The 17,219-nt window shown below is 44.9% G+C and overlaps 1 protein-coding gene across 4 annotated transcripts in view; it reads right to left on the bottom strand.

Moving 5' to 3' along the window:
* Nucleotides 1-17,219, bottom strand: part of ZNF512 (zinc finger protein 512) — a 31,913-nt gene that overhangs the window by 11,745 nt on the left and 2,949 nt on the right. Inside the window, exons 2-8 of one of the 4 annotated variants that reach the window (XM_086631978.1) lie at nucleotides 15,898-15,956; nucleotides 14,394-14,602; nucleotides 7,767-7,859; nucleotides 6,306-6,389; nucleotides 4,617-4,741; nucleotides 4,148-4,234; nucleotides 2,091-2,189 (exon numbers count right to left, since the gene is read on the bottom strand). In XM_086631978.1, the coding sequence (XP_086488104.1) occupies nucleotides 2,091-2,189; nucleotides 4,148-4,234; nucleotides 4,617-4,741; nucleotides 6,306-6,389; nucleotides 7,767-7,859; nucleotides 14,394-14,602; nucleotides 15,898-15,956 (756 nt within the window). The remainder of the gene's footprint in view (nucleotides 1-2,090; nucleotides 2,190-4,147; nucleotides 4,235-4,616; nucleotides 4,742-6,305; nucleotides 6,390-7,766; nucleotides 7,860-14,393; nucleotides 14,603-15,897; nucleotides 15,957-17,219) is intronic. The other 3 variants (XM_086631980.1, XM_086631977.1, XM_086631981.1) reach the window with 3 other exon arrangements.

The following is a 17,219-nucleotide window of genomic DNA, read 5'->3' as shown; positions in this document are numbered from 1 at the left end:
ACGTTAACTACCCCGACGTCTGCTGGAGAAGTAGCATGGCAAGTTGTAGGTAATCCAGGAGACTCCTGGAGTGAATTGAGGATAACTTCTTAAACCAGGAAACAGACAGCCCTACCAGAATGGATGCATTACTGGACCTGCTGGTCACCAAAGCAAGCGAGTTAAATCAGATACATCACGATTGGAGACAGCTGGGTTGCAGTGATCATGCACTGGTGGAGTTCACGGTCCTGAGAGATATGGGACAGGCGAAGAGTAAAGTCAGGACTCTGAATTTTAGGAAAGCAAGCTTGCAGCTGTTCAAGGACTATCAACAGGCCCCCTGGGAAACTGCCCTCAGGGACAAGGGAGCAGAACAGAGCTGGCAGGTCTTTAAGGATGATTTCCATAGAGCGCAAGAGCTCTTGATCCCCATGCATAAAAAAATCAGGAAAGGAAGGCAAGAGACTGGCACGGCTGAGTCAAGAGCTGCTGGCCAAACTAAAGGGGAAGAAGGAAATGCACAGGCAGTGGAAGCACAGACAGGTATCCTGGCAAGAGTATAGGGATGCTGCCTGGTTGTGTAGAGATAGGGTCAAGAAGGACAAGGCATGGCTGGAGCTTGGCAAGCAACACAAAGAATAGTAAGAAGGGCTACTATTGGTATGTGTCGTGGTTTAGGCTGCTCCAGCAACTAAACTCCACACAGCCACTCACTCACCTTCCCCCACCCCCCGAGGATGAGGAATGGAATTAAAGGAGAAAAGAGACAGGGAGACCCATGGGTTGAGATAAGAGCATTTTAATACTACTGCTACTAATATATAAATATATATATATACGTACAATGATAAACATATATAAACAAGCAATGCACATTGTGATTGCTCACCACCCCTTGACCAAGGCCTGTCTTGTCCCAGACTAACGATCCCGAAACAGATAAGTCCCGACACCGCAATCCCAGACGAGTGAGAGGCCCAGAGAGAGAGATAGCACCTCAGAGTCCGGAAGTGAGAATCCCAGAAGAGCAAAAGGCTCTTCTTTCCGGCTGACCCTCATTTTATACTGGGCATGACGCTGCACGATATGGAAAACTAACTGGCCAATTTGGCCCTCAATCCTAAGTCCAAGTACAAATCATAAGGAGAGTCGTGGACCCTCTGTCCCGGCCATGCTCCCCCTATCCCGTTGTGCTCCTGCACGCTGGCAAGAACACGGCAGCTGAAAAGTCCTTGAAGCCTCAGTGCCAACTAAAAACATCAGTGGCTGTCAGCGTTCTGCTCAGAGCAAGTCCTAGACTAAAGCCAAAACACAGAGTTCTTCTGGCTGCTAAAAAGAAGAGCTGACTCTGTCCCAGCTGGAACCAGGACAGTATGTCAGCCAGGAAAGGTCAAAGAAAGAGTACCCCTCTGATGAACATGACTGGCAAACTGGTAACAACAGACAAGGAGAAGGCTGAGGTACTCAACAACTTCTTTGCCATAGTCTTCCCTAGAAGTCTCTCTTCCCACACCTCCTGAGTGGATGGACCTTAAGGCAAGGACTGGGACAGCAAAGTCTCTCCCACTGTAAGAGAAGATCAGGTTTGAGACCATCTGAGGAACCTGAATATAAAGAAGCCTATGGCACCTGATGAGATTCATCCTAGAGTCCTGAGGGAATTGGCTGATGTAGTTGCCAAGCTACTCTCCATGATACTTGAAAAATCACGGCAGCCAGGTAAAGTTCCCACCAACTGGAAAATGGGAAACATCGCATCCACTTTTAAAAAGAGTAGAAAGAAGGACTCTGAGAACTACTGGCCTGCCAGCCCTACCTCTGTGCCTGGGAAGATCATGGAAGAGATAGGGCTGGATAGGGCTCTGAGCAACCTGATCTAGTTGAAGTTGCTCATTGCAGGAGGGTTGGACTAGATGATCTTTAAAGATCCCTTCCAACCCAAACTACGCTATGATTCATTGGTACTCTGTCTTAAATGCATAGCTAGGATCTTGAAACAAATTCAGCTTTGGCCAGCATCAAAGCATACCCAGCAGAACTCTCGTAATATTTTATGTTCATGCATCCGCTGCTGTTTAATTCAGGATATTCAGCACAATGCAACTTACCTCCCTCGTACATTTTAGTTTTCCCATACGCTTCAAAACCTTCCGAAGGCGGTCTCGCTCAAGCTGCTCATCCAGTTCTCCTCCCTCCTTCACAACTGGCTAAAGCATAGCAGAAAGATGAAAGAAAAACACAGGGTGCTTGGTATTTACAGTTCTTCTCATAGGGAATTCATTACTTAACACACTACTAAAGAAAAGCTTCTAAAATAATTAAATTTCTGCAACTTAAAATTTTGCAGAAGTGTATCTAATACAATCATCACTGTCTATATCCCAGAACAATTGAATTATCTTTAAAAGGAGCAAACTACTTGAAAATCACTTTGCAGATATAACTTTTAACACGACACCAAGCTGTGTGGTGTGGTCAACATGCAAGAGGGAAGGGATGCCATCCAGAGGGACCTTGGCAGGCTGGAGAGGTGGGCCTGTCTGAACCTCAAGAAGTTCAACAGGATCAAGTGCAAGGTCCTGCACATGGGTTGGGGCAATCCCAAGCACAAGTACAGGCTGGGCGGAGAATGGATTGAGAGCAGCCCTGAGGAAAAGGACTTGGGAGTGTTGGTGGATGAGAAGCTCAACACGAGCCAGCACCGTGCGCTGGCAGCCCAGAAAGCCAACCGTGTCCTGGGCTGCATCCAAAGCAGCGTGGGCAGCAGGTCAAGGGAGGGGATCCTGCCCCTCTGCTCTGATCTCCTGAGATCCCACCTGGAGTACTGCGCTCAGCTCTGGAGTCCCCAGCACAAGAAGGACATGGAGGTGTTGAAATGGCTCCAGAAGAGGAGGGCCACAAAAATGATCACACAGCTGGAACACCTCTGCTATGGAGACAGGCTGAGAGCGCTGGAGTTGTTCAGCCTGGAGAAGAGAAGGCTCCGGGGAGACCTTCTAGCAGCCTTCCAAAGGGTATGCTTCTTGTACCTAAAGGGGCTACAAGAAAGCTGGAGAGGGACTTTTTACAAGAGTCTGTAGTGATAGGACAAGGGGCAATGGCTTTAAACTGAAAGAGGGGAGATTTCAATTAGATATAAGGATGAAATTTTTCACTCAGAGGGTGGTGAGTCACTGGAACAAGTTGCCCAAAGAAGTTGTGGCTGCCTCATCCCTGGAGGTGTTCCAGGCCAGGTTGGATGAGGCTTTGAGCAACCTGGTTTAGTGAAGGGTGTCCCTGCCTGTGGCAGAGAGGTTGGAACTGGATGATCTTTAAGGTGCCTTCTAACCTACGCCATTCTATGATTCTATAAGCAGACTAACTGCCTGTAACAGTTATTCATCTATGCTAAACTACAGCTCAAGTTCTTCTTTGTTCTTCCTCCGACAGTCATTGCATATTATTTTTCTATAGTATCTTATTTTAATATTACACCTAGACTGAATGGAAAGTTAGAACTGAGCGATAGACCTATTCCTCAGGGCCACAATATTATCCCTGGCCTATTTCATTTACTAGTATAGCTGTAGGTTCAGAAACCACAGTACTGGGAATGATGCAAAAAATAACAGTAACAAATTGTCTAAACCTTACCGAACTTCTGAATGACCTTTTCAAAAGTTCTAATTCTTCACAACTACAACAGGAGATATTGCCTTCTTTGAAGTAACAGCAAAGAGGAAAAGCAGATTGTAGCATTAGTGTCTTTACAATAAACAGAGGCAAGAACTAAACAGCTGCTGCTGCTTTTTTACCTTTGAACTTGTAAAGAACTGAAATCTAGTCTGCTCTGGATGTAGAAAAACTCCTACTTTCTAGCAAAGGACTGGAAATTACAGCCTAATGAGCAATCATTTTTTTTTCTGATTGAGAATGCCTTTTCAATGTGACATATAGCTAGCCTAAACAGAAATTCATCCCCTTTCTAAGATGTAGCACGCCTACCACCTCTGGTAACACTCTACTGTTCTTTCAGATGTCAAATCTCACCAGAAAAATAATAGGTAGACAAGATCTGAACACCTACAACACTTGAAAAAGCACACCACGTTCTGTTTCTGTGAGCGCCAGGGAAGGAACAAAAGACTCTGGCCTGTAGGATTTTTAGATGCACAGCAGTTGTTACCTGATTGTTATGGTCTGCCATGACATGGTATTTCATCCCTCCTAAAGACTTCAGCTGCTTCCCACAGTGATGGCATGTGAACATTTCCTAGAATTAAACAAGGACGTGGTGCATGTAACTGTAAATTAACCAAAGCAGTGGGAAACTCTTTGAGGGAAAGGAGCAGGAGAGCAGAACATTTTATTTGGGCCTGGTAACTGCCCATTAAGAACAAAAGAGATTTTATGGAGCCTAAAATTTAGGGAAAAAAATGAAATAGCTGCATCTTTGTTCACTATCCCAAACCTCCAGCAGAAGGCTAAGCAGGAAGCACCAAGCGTAACCTCTTACAGATGCATGAAGGACTCTTGCTTAGAGACATGATGATGAGATGAAACTGGTTTTAAATGCAACACAAAACTGTGCAAGCATTTCTACCAGTAAGTTCAAGAGGAGTAAAGAAAACATTGCTCATCTCTCGTGTTCTTACCTGCCTGCAATTTACCATATGTTTCTTCAGACCTTCTACAGTCTTTCTCACCACAGCCCGGCACGTTGGACAGGTAACTCGGCCTTTGTCCTGTATTTCCAAAGACCATTGCTCTTCCATACTACCTGTCAAAACAAAAGGTTTGGAATATAACTGCAAACATAGTATCTTTTTTTCCTTCAATGTGCACAATTAATCATAGAAGGAAACAGGTGACATGCTACCAAACTCGTGCCCAGCCACGCTTCAACAGGCTTAGCTCATTTGCAGCTTCAAACGTGTCACGTGACAAGGCACGTATCGCTCCTTTCGGGAGATCCCTTTATAAAAACTCTTTAATCCCACCATGCCCTTGCGAGGAGTGCTCTTCTACTTGTTCAGTAGAGAATGGTCCCTCATTCATTTTTATTATACAATTACTTAAGCATGCAGACTAAACTTCTTCTTTTCAGTGTTTTCACAGTAAAAGTAGTCACAGATGTGACTGAACAGTTCAGACAAAGTCCATGGCTCAGTTCTACTAGCCAAGCCTTTAGAATTCCACTTGTGTTAGCCAGTAGTTTTGGCACAGAAAGTGAATGGAGCTGCACCACCAGGCCAAGTTACTCAGCTGCCAGGGAAGAGTGCCCTGTGTGGCATGGTTTCCAGTTCCTGGCCTCTTTCTGAAATGCCAAGCAAAATTTTGGCATAATTCACAAGGACTATAAATTACTGAAACAGGTTCTGGGAAGAAAGTGGCTTAGTAGTCATCTGCTTGAATTCTTATCATAAAAAGATCTAAAGGCTTTTCTCTTTGCCCAGTAGTTAACAGGCAGGGGTTGTCCCACCCCAGGTGGCTGAAGGAAAAATCTGTGAATCAAACAGCACTTGGCAGAAAATTGAGTTATTTAACGAGTGCTGTGAACAACAGGTACCAAGTCATTCCACTCGCTGAGTCAAAGCTAAGGTTATTTTTCTAGAATGGACTGCTTGGGTCTCTGGCTGCCAGGTTACTGGAAGAGTTGATCTGGCAGCAACTGCTACAAAGTTTTTCCAGCAAAGGCAGAATCGCAGAATGGTTTGGGTTGGAAGGGACCTTCAAGATCATCCAGTTCCAACTGCCCTGCCATGGGCAGCGACACTTTCCACTAGATCAGGTTGCCCAAAGCCTCATCCAACCTGGCCTTGAACAATTCCAGGGATGGGGCAGCCACAGCTTCTCTGGGCAGCCTGTTACAGTGCTTCACCGTCTTCATTGTAAAGTTCTGTCAGGGCTTTAGCTTTCCTAACCTGACCCCTGGCTGCTCGGACAATTTCTTTGTACCTGTCCTTGCTTCCACTCTCTGTAGGCTTCCCTTTTGTGTTTGACATATTCTGTCAAGTAAAAAAATATAAATATTTTTATAGTTTTATAGTGAAGCTATTTTAACAGGCTTTTGCTCAGTTCAGAAAGTGATCTCCCCTTCACTGTTCCATTATGCAGTGGCACAACCAGGTGGAACTACACTTTTAGGCAGTATGCAGTCCATCCAACCTGGTTCTGCAGTACTGACACAGTGCCAGAAGGACAGCAGCCAGCTCTTCCTTGTCAATAGTAAAGTGAACAACAAAATGGAAACACCAGAAATATAGCTGTTGCTCCACTTTAAATCCTGGATTCACATTTAGCTGCTTTATAAACAATTCCAAGCAATTGCTGCTGCCTCTTACCTGTGCCATAGGTTTCTGGTTCTTTCTGAACACAATGGCCCTTCGTTTTGGAGTTTTGTTGTGTTCCTGCTTGCTGCTTTTTTCCTGTTACAACATAAACAAGAAAGACCAGAAGACTTAATTCCACGAGCCTTGTTACGAAAAAGCAGATTTTTTTCTAGAACGCTATTTAGTCTGCTGTTTCAAAGCTACTCATTCAGAAATGTTCAATGATTCTGGGGATCACCACTTGCGACCAGTCCCCAACTGGATTTAACAACTCTTTCGCCCCAGTCAACCAGTCAGTTTTTCACCCAGCAAAGCATACACCCCTCCCAGCCATGAGCAGCCACTTTCTCCAGGAGAATGCTGTGGGGAACGGTGTCCAAGGCTTTACTGAAGTCTAGGTAGACAACATCCACAGCCTTTTCCTCACTCCCTAAGCGGGTCACCTTGTCATAGGAGACCAGGTTAGCCAAGCAGGATCTGCCTTTCATAAACCCGTGCTGACTGGGCGTGATCACCTGGTTGTCCTGTACGTGTCACGTGATGGTACTCAAGATGATCCATTTGTTCCACAACCTTCCCCAGCATCAAGGTCAGACTGACAGGCCTGTAGTTCCCTGGATCCTCCTTTTAGCCCCTCTTGTAGAGGGGCATCACATTTGCTAACCTCCAGTCAACTGGAACCTCCCTGATTAGCCAGGACTGCTGATAAATGATTAGGTACGTCCAGTTTGTTTAAGTGCTCATCCTCCTTCACTGAATGTAAGGCTTCCTTGCTCCAGACTTTCCCTCTGGTCTCAGGCACCTGGTATTCCTGAAGGATTCCTTTAACTGATAAAAGACTGAGGCACAGGAAGCATTGAGTACCTCAGCCTTTTCCATGTCATTTGTCACCAGTTCCCCTGCCCTGTTCAGCAGTGCACTCACACTTTTCCTAGTCTTCCCTTTGCTGCTCATGTATTTGTAGAATCCTTTCTTGTTGTCTTTCACATCCCTTCCTAGATTCAACTCCAGCTTGGCCTTGGCTTTCCTAACCTCATCCTAGCAAGATTAGACAGCAAATGTATACTTCTCCTGTGTCACCTGCTACTACTTTCAGAAAATTGAAGTGGTTGAGTTAGATTGCACCTTAACAAACCCATATTGCTGTTATCATCTACTCATTAATCTCCAGATGTTTACAAGTAATTTGTGTGATTATTTAGTTCAGAATCTTTTGGGAAACTGAAATGAAGCAGACTAGTCTGTATTTCTCTTACTTCCTTTCCTCCCTCCCTTCGTTGGACTTTGAAGAGAGACTGAAATTAGAACAATCATCTCCCACCATAAAACAGAAACTAGTAAACAGTCTCCTATAACAACATACCCAGAATCAGAAATAGAGTTGGAAGACAGCAGAGGATAGCATTTGGGCAGGGAGGAAGTCTGAAGTACCTGGAAGACTTGTAACTAGGAATTACAAGTTATTTGCATTACCTGAAATCTTCTGCTTCTTCTTGGGAGAGTCTTTAACATCTTCGCCTTCCTCTTGTTCAGATTTCCTCTTGCCTTTCAGTAGTACTTCTCCTGCTAGTGAGTAAGAATAGAAACGCTTCAGTCTCGTTATTCAGTCTGGATAACAGCTTTGAGTGTGCTGCTGCTTCAGCTCATCCCTGTATTTAATACTTAAAAAACCAAAAAGTAGTAGTTTTTGTAAGGCAGCTGGACACCAGTGAGCTAGACTGACTGTAACATTTAGGCACTCCACAGCCTGCAATGCTCTGACACAGAAGATATAGAATAAACAGTGCTGCAGCATGGTCTGGGAAAATAATATTCCTCAGAAAGAGAGCCAGAAGGTGCTAGGTTATGTCACAAAAACCTCATCTGCACGCACACAAAAAGGAGCACAGAGAAACAACGGCAGGTAGGGAAACTCAAATAATATCCTGCCTCCCCTTACTATTTCCTGGCTTATCAAAGACTTAACTCCATGAATACAGAAGCACAACAGCAGGTAGGGGAACACAAATTTCGGACTGAAAGCATCAGGGTTTTAGCCCAGCCAGTAACCAAACACCATGCAGCTGTTTGCTCACCCTTCCCCACCCCCAGGGGATGGGGTAAAGAATGGCAGGGGTAAGGGCAAGGAGACTTGAGATAAGAACAATTTAATAATTGAAATAAAATAAACCACCAGCGTATTATCAGCATTCTTCTCACATCAAATCACATACTGAAACCAAAACACAGTGCTATTGTAGCTACTAAGAAGAAAAGTGGTAGAGGAACCAACGAGGAGAGGTGTTTTGCTGGACCTTGTTCTCAACAAGGTCAACCCAACAATGAAGGGCTGGTGGGGAACGTGACGCTCAAGGACAGCCTTGGCTGCAGCGATCATGTAATGGTGGAATTCAAGATACTTAGGGAAGCAAGGAGGGTGCATAGCAGGCTCACTACCCTGGATTTCAGGAAAGCAGACTTTGGCCTCTTCAAGGATCTCCTTGCTGGAGTACAATGGGATGAGGCCCTGGAGGGAAGAGGGGCACAAGAAAGCTGGTTAATATTGAAGGATCACCTCCTCCAAGCTCAGAAGCGGTGCATCCCAACAAAGAGAAAGTCAGGTAGGAACACCAGGAGGCCTGCATGGATGAATAAGGAGCTCCTGGACCAACTCAGGCACAAAAAGAAAGCGTATAGGGGGTGGAAGCAAGGACAGGTAGCCTAGGAAGAATACACAGAAATTGTCTGAGCAACCAGAGATCAGGTTAGGAAAGCCAAAGCCCTGATAGAGTTAAATCTGGCCAGGGACATCAAGGGCAACAAGAAAAATTTCTATAGATATGTCAGTGATAAAAAGAGATCTAGGGAAAACGTAGGCCCTCTCCAGAAGGAAACGGGGGGACCTGGCCACCCAGGATATGGAGAAGGCTGAGGTTCTCAATGACTTCTTTGCCTCAGTCTTCACTGGCACAAGCTCCAGCTGCACAGCCCAAGTCACAGAAGGCAAAGGCAGGGACTTGGAGAATGAAGAACCACCCGCTGTAGGAGAAGATCAGGTTCGAGACCATCTAAAGAACCTGAAGGTGGACAAGTCCATGGGACCTGATGAGGTGCGTCCGTGGGTCCTAAGGGAACTGGCAGATGAAGTTGCTAAGCCACTATCCGTATTTCAGAAGTCGTGGCAATCCAGTGAAGTTCCCAATGACTGGAAAAGGGGAAACAGCCCCCATCTTTAAAAACGGAAAAAAAGAAGACCCAGGGAACTACAGGCCAGTCAGTCTCACCTCTGTGCCTGGCAAGATCATGGAGCAGATCCTCCTGACGACTATGCTAAGGCACATAGAAAATATGGAGGTGATTGGTGACAGCCAACATGGCTTCACTAAGGGCAAATCACAGAATCACAGAACGTCAGGGATTGGAAGGGACCTCAAAGGATCATCTAGTCCAATCCCCCTGCCGCAGCAGGACCACCTACATCAGATCACACAAGAACGCGTCCAGGTGGGTTTCGAACATCTCCAGAGAAGGAGACTCCACAACCTCTCTGGGCAGCCTGTTCCAGTGTTCTGGTACCCTTCCTGGAAAGAAGTTCTTCCTCATGTTTAAGTGGAACCTCCTATGTTCTAGCTTACATCCATTTCCCCTTGTCCTATCATTGGGTGCCACTGAGAAGAGCCTGGCTCCATCCTTGTGACAGTCACCCTTTCCATATTTATAAACATGAATGAGGCCCCCCCTCAGTCTCCTCTTCTCCAAGCTAAAGTGACCCAGCTCACTCAGCCTTTCCTCATAAGGGAGATGCTCCACTCCCTTCATCATCTTTGTGGCCCTGCCCTGGACTCTCTCAAGCAGTTCCTTGTCCTTGAACTGAGGGGCCCAGAACTGGACACAATATTCCAGATGCAGCCTCACCAGGGCAGAGTAGAGGGGGAGGAGAACCTCTCTCGACCTACTCACCACACCCCTTCTAATACACTCCAGGATGCCATTGGCCTTCTTGGCCACAAGGGCACATGGCTGGCTCATGGGCATCCTGCTGTACACCAGCACCCCCAGGTCCCTTTCCCCTGGGCTGCTCCCCAACAGTTCAGTGCCCAACTCGTACTGGTACATGGGGTTGTTCTTGCCCAGGTGCCAGACTCTACACTTGCCCTTGCTGTATTTCATTAAATTTCTCCCCGCCCAACTCTCCAGCCTGTCCAGGTCTCTCTGAATGGCAGCACAGCCCTCAAGTGTGTCAGCCACTCCTCCCAGTTTAGTGTTATCAGCAAACTTGCTGACCATGCACTCTAGTCCCTCATCCAAGTCACTGATGAATATGTTGAACAATACAGGTCCCAGTACTGACCCTTGAGGGACTCCACTGGATACAGGCCTCCAACTGGACTCTGTCCCATTAACCACTACTCTCTGGCTTCTATCCTTCAGTCAGTTCACAAGCCACCTCACTACCTGATCATCCAGACCACATTTCCTCAGTTTAGCTGTGAGGATGCCGTGGGAGACTGTGTCAAATGCTTTACTGAAATCAAGGTAGACCAAATCCACTGCTCTACCATCATCCACCCACTGGGTGACATCCTCATAAAAGGCTATCAGGTTTGTCAAGCACAACTTCCCCTTAGTGAAGCCATGTTGACTGCCCCTAATGACCCTCTTATCCTTGATATGCCTAGAGATAGCACCAAGGATAAGTTGTTCCATTATCTTTCCCGGGATGGAGGTGAGACTGACCGGTCTATAGTTACCTGGGTCTTCCTTCTTGCCTTTTTTGAAGACCGGAGTGACATTTGCTTTCCTCCAGTCCTCAGGCACCTCTCCCGTTGCCCACAATTTAGCAAAGATGATGGCGAGTGGTCTGGCAATGACATCCGCCAGCTCCCTCAGCACCCGCGGATGCATCCCATCAGGACCCATGGATTTATGGATGGTCAGGTTGCTTAATTGGTCCATAACCAAGTCGTCGTCAACAAGGGTAGACTCCTCCTCTATCCAGACTTCCTCAGGAGCCTCAAGGTTCCGAGACTCATCAGGATAGCCTCCAGCAGTATAGACTGAGGCAAAGGTGGCATTCACTAACTGCCGCCTTCTTATCCTCTGTCACCAGGGCACTCTCCTCATTCACCAGTGAGCCTACATTGCCTCTAGTGTTAGTTTTATCTGCAATGTATTTGAAGAAGCCCTTTCTGTTATCCTTGACCTTTCTTGCAAGGTTGAATTCCAAGGAGGTCTTAGCTTTCCTAATTGCCTCCCTACATCCTCTGACAGCAGACCTATATTCCTCCCAAGTAGTCTGCCCCTCCTCCCATGATCTATACACTCTCTTTGTATACTCTCAAATCCTGCCTGACTAATTTGGTGGCCTTCTATGATGAGGTTACAGCATTGATGGATAGGGGAAGAGCAACTGACATTGTCTACCTGGACTTATCCAAAGCATTTGATACTGTCCCACACGACATCCTTGTCTCTAAACTGGAAAGACATGGTTTTGATGGATGGACCACTCGGTGGATAAGGAATTGGCTGGATGGTGGCTCTCAAAGAGTTGTGGTCAACGGTTCAATGTCCAAGTGGAGGCCAGTGACGAGTGGTGTTCCTCAGGAGTCAGTACAGGGACAAGTGCTATTTAACATCTTTGTTGGTGACACGGACAGTGGGATCGAGTGCACCCTCAGCAAGTTTGCAGATGACCCCACCTAGAGTACTGTGTTCAGCTCTGGAGTCCCCAGCACAAGAAGGACATGGAGCTGCTGGAGCGAGTCCAGAGGAGGGCCATGAAGATGATTAGAGGGCTGGAGCACCTCTGCTATGGAGACAGGCTGAGAGAGTTGGGGCTGTTCAGCCTGGAGAAGAGAAGGCTCCGGGGTGATCTTATAGCAGCTTTCCAGCACCTAAAGAGGGCCTACAGGAAAGCTGGAAAGGGACTTTTTACAAGGGTGTGTAGTGACAGGACAAGGGGCAATGGCTTTAAACTGAAAGAGGGTGGATTTAGATTGGATATAAGGAAGAAATTTTTTACATTGAGGGTGGTGAGGCACTGTAACAGGCTGCCCAGAGAAATTGTGGATGCCCCATCCCTGGAAGTGTTCAAGGCCAGGTTGGATGAGGCTTTGGGCAACCTGGTGTAGTGGAGAATTTCTCTGCCCATGGCAGGGGGGTTGGAACTAGATGATCTTTAAGGTCCCTTCCAACCCTAACCATTCTATGATTCTATGATTCTAAAACTAATTATATCCCAGTCAAAACCAGGACACAAAAAAAAAACACACCTTCCTCCCAAGTCTGTCCCAGGAGACCCATCGGGATGAGCCAACAGGAGCCACTCTCTGGAGCACCCTTTGGAAGGGGGAAGGGAGGGAGCAGTGCGAAGGGAGAGTGTGGTGTTAGTGCCCAGGGTTGTGTGACTCGTGGCATGCTAGTGAAGAACAATTAAGGATTACACAGGACTGGGATGTTTCTGAGCAGTATCAAAGGAAGACAAAGGGACAGAATTAGTGGATTTGGGGAGGATCAGGTGTGGGAAAATAGAGGTGTAAGAGGAAAAAAAGGGCCACTTGCTTGTAAACAGGTGTTGGCCAGTGTATAAGTCTGGTCACGCCTGACACCAAACCAGAGGGAGCAGCAGAGAGTAGTGTCTGTGAGCTTGAGCCTGTCTGTAAGGTCTACATCAGCAACCAGCACAGCTCCGGGGGCCGTGGGGGCTCGCACACCTGTGCGCCAGCAACTGAGGAGACCAAGATCCAAAGGCCAGATACTGAGTAGAGTGTTTAAGTCCAGCTGCAGGAGAGATCCACATTGCACATCTGCGTGCACACACATACACATACATGTCCTTATTTGATGTATACTTTTTATGTATGCTTCTCTTCTCTCGCTAACACATCTTCATCCTGACCAGCCAGAGAGGCAACCAGGATGAAGGCCGTTAGTGCTGAGCACCTCTCTTCGTGCTGATCGGTATGGCTGGCTGTGTATGAGATGGAAAATAACACTTGGTCGGGCATTGCAACACAGTAAATAGTTTAGCAAAACACTGAAGCTGTGTCACGAGCAAGAATCCTATAGATAAGTAGCCATCTAAAGCCATAAAGGTAACAGGAACTGTTACCAGAACCCTATTGTCTGAGGGTAATGACCTTAGAAGGAGCAGATAAGATAGTGGGAACTGTTAACGACCATAAGATAGTGGGAACTGTTAACGACCATCCGGTGACAAGTCATGTCTGCCTTTGCATTATCAACTGGTTCTTGCTTTGCCATAGGGTGTGCACGTTTGTGGTGGAGCGATCCCCCGTGCACCTACACGTAATAAACACACCTACTTTACAACTTTCCGAGTTGCAGAGTCTATTTCCGTTGAGTCACATACATGTCACATACATGTGTTTATACCTGCAGGAGCACATGCTGAGCCTCGCTACTGGTTGGACCCTGGGGTGTGGAGCTGCAGCTATCTAGTTTCTATCAAGCTACCAGATCGGCTCTCCCCACAACAGGACTGAATACGGATTCAGTATTATTTAGAGATAAGGAAAACGAGCATTAAAGAAGAGCAAAGTTTTGGCTCTCCGCCACACAAGAAGTTTGGAAAACAGCTCCTAGGCCAGCAAATCTGAATGTTCCTACAAACACCTATGACCCAAACCACTCCAAATCAGAAAATCATAAGTGACAGAGGCGAGAAAATAAAATAAATAAAAATATCCTTAAAAAATTCCGTAATCCACCACCAACAAAAGCTGCGTCTAATCAGAATACTGGTGAATGATCCCCTTTTCCCTATCTTTAGTGTTGTTTGTTCTATTTTTAAAGATCTCAAAGCATATTCCTGACATGACTTGTAGAATCCTTACACCTATCTCTTCTACCGATAAAACTGAGTTCAGTCACAGAATCATTAATTTTAATAGACAAATTACTCAAAAGGAACCGTGTAACATCAGAAAATTTCAGCTATGTTTCTGCAGTGGAGGAAGTTTACTTCTCCTAATACATGAGCAGCATTACCAGGCTTGTAACTTGTGGCTGAACTGCATCATGTCAGAAGTCATCTAATCTCTCAAAAAAGAACCAGAGAGAAAACCAACTTTGCATTGAGCCAAGAGTGATGAGTACCTTTTTTTTCTGAAGATTTATTAACGCTGGTTTTTATTCCTCTCATTTCCAACCAGTAAGCAGGCCTGCGAATGGTCCGCTTGCTTCTGGACTCTGCACTTCCATTCACTCGACTCTTTGGCGAGGCAGAAGAAACGTTGCTGACTGTCTCATCACAGTCACTGCTCAGTCCCAGGACAGCAGTTTCCACCTCCTCAAATTGCTTAGACCTGGAAAACATCAACTTGAAATCCTATGTATATGTATGCGCACATATACACACAACCACAATAACTTGACAGACAACATCCCTTTCATCTTCCCAAGTACTTCCCAAAAATTCATCTCACAGTTTATTGAATCTCCCGAGTTTTGTGAACTGAAAAGTGCCAGCAAGATAAAATGTCCTAAATGTTACTTTTCAGTACATCTTTTGGAGAATGACATTAGAAAGGTACTCGAGAGGAACAGAAAAAAATATTAATCCCACCTCGAATTGTCAACTTATCTTGTGCCTGCTTCTTAACCTCAATTTAAAAATATATATTTATCCTTAAGCAACCAACGTGAGATGTAAGAATTCTTCTGCAGCCCATCATTACAAGAGAGATATTATCTGTCCCACGACTGGCAAGATCTTTTTATTCCGAGAGCCAAAGCCGACACTACGCAACTGAAAGACTCAAGGCTAGTAAGAATTTTAACCAGCAAGGCTTTCAGCAACAAAGACAGCCTTACAGCATACCCTACAAATCTCACTACATTAGTCTAATTTAGAGCAGCCAGCAGCGCTGATTTTTCTTCCTAGAGATCAGAGGACGCTTCGCTATTGCCAAATATTTCTCACAGCCCTGACACGTCTGGACATTTACACTACTGTACACGACAGTGTGTACATTAGGTGTCAAAGAAACACAGAGTATCTAATCTCTGGGAAAATAACATTAATTTAAGAGGAAAGAACAGAAACGCTTTCCAACATATCCCACTGCTACCACAATTCACAAACTGAAATAAGTAGATCAATTGAATGGCAAGCGTGCTGGCCATCCCTCACTCTGAGCTGTGGAGCTCACAGGTTTTAACACATCAATTCATCAGTTCATAAATTAATAAGTGGGGGACACTAATGGTACCAGGTCAGATCAGAACATACTATATTTAAGGAGGTACTGCAGAAGTATGGGGAGAGGAATTCTCAAATTAAAGCCTTTCAGTTGCAATCGCACTCAAAATACATAGATTTTGGAACACCATCTGGTCTTGAACATGAAATATTTATCTGTCCAGTGTTAAAATAATTTTAAAAACAGTAAATGAAAGTCAATACCCCTTCGAGTGTCAGAAAAGCATTTTTCCTACAAACTAATAAGCAAAGTCAGTTGAGACTCTCATCACACAAGCCAAAACCATTGCAGCTCTTAAAATTCAGATTATTATGTAAGGATCAGATATGGTTTTCCAATAGGAATCTCTCAGCTCTTTTCTTGCCCTCAGTCAAACTAGTAAGGAAACATTCACATACTTTTTGTTTCCCAGAGACCTCTTGATCTTCTGTTGTCTGTGATGTCCAGGCCTGGTGTCCTAATAAAGTAGAACGATTCACATTAGCAGCATAATTTTTCTTCTTTTTGCATGTTTCACTTTTCAGTTAAACACAATCACCTGCACTTTGAGGATGTGCACACCACCCTTTGAAAAGGAAACCACTGTTTTCCACAACAAGGAAACGTTTAACGTTTTCAACACCAGCTGAATTAGAACTGGAATCGAAACAGGGATGAGCCTCTCTACACTCCCCATACGAAAGCAAATCATTCCCCTTGCACTGGGGCATGAGGGAGCGTTCCTTGTCTCCAATTCATCAGTGGTACCTGCCTTCTGCCTAGATTTTAATCACACGATGACAAATATTTTTATTTCTTTTTTTTACTAGTTCTTACATAGTACTTATTTTTTCCTTAATGAAATAATTCTTGCATTTACCATGCCAAGAATGTTGCCTCTAGTTTCTTCTATACCCTCTTTTCGTTTTTTTTTTTTTTTTTTAATCTCAATTATTTTGTCATACTCTCTCAGCTGCCCAGATGTTCACTTTATCCATATCACAGAATCCTTACTCTCATTTAACAAAGATTTTTTTTGTCACTTATTGCCTCTTATGCTCCTATTAAGATGCTGTACATTGTTCCTGGCGTGCAGACAATCATTTACCACCTTCTTCCAAATACTAATAATGACTCAATGTTGTTTTTCATTGGGAAACCCAGGACAATAATCTTGGCTGCATGGACTAGAAAACAAAAATCATTGCCCAGTAGAAGTATATGAAACACCAAAACTGTAACCTAGGAACAGAGATAGTATTTTGCCATGTACAGGAACTGGCTAAGAAACTGGAAAAGAAAAAAAGAAAGATTTGGATAAATTACCTATCTTTTTTACACAAAAATGTAACGCACTTTATCACCTGGATCATGCTATGAAATGTTTTATTAGAAATAAACGCTACACATTATCTGGGGAAAACGGAACAGTAATATGATAGAATTTGAAGAAGTCGTTAAAGATGTGATGACTTGTCAGGAGGAGATGCTGAGGAGGTTCAGGTGCTGTATCAAAACTAGGGAATAGGCAGCTTAAAGGCAAATGAAATGCACTAGAAAAAAAATAGATTTCATCTGTGTTTCACATGCTTGCCTTCTAATCTATGCATAGGAACAAGCAGTACTTCACTATTCCCAGGACCACAGTTGGTGAAAGACACTACCCACCAGGTAAGAAATTCAGTAGTGGGCACTGACATCAGCTAGATGAATCCTTAAACTGTTACTATGGAATGTCAGA

The sequence above is a fragment of the Tauraco erythrolophus genome, chromosome 2, assembly GCF_009769465.1.
Source record: "Tauraco erythrolophus isolate bTauEry1 chromosome 2, bTauEry1.pri, whole genome shotgun sequence".
In the NCBI taxonomy this organism is placed as follows: Eukaryota; Metazoa; Chordata; class Aves; order Musophagiformes; family Musophagidae; genus Tauraco; species Tauraco erythrolophus.
Note: the sequence above shows the minus strand (reverse complement) of the source record. Positions and strands in the feature narration are given on the sequence as shown.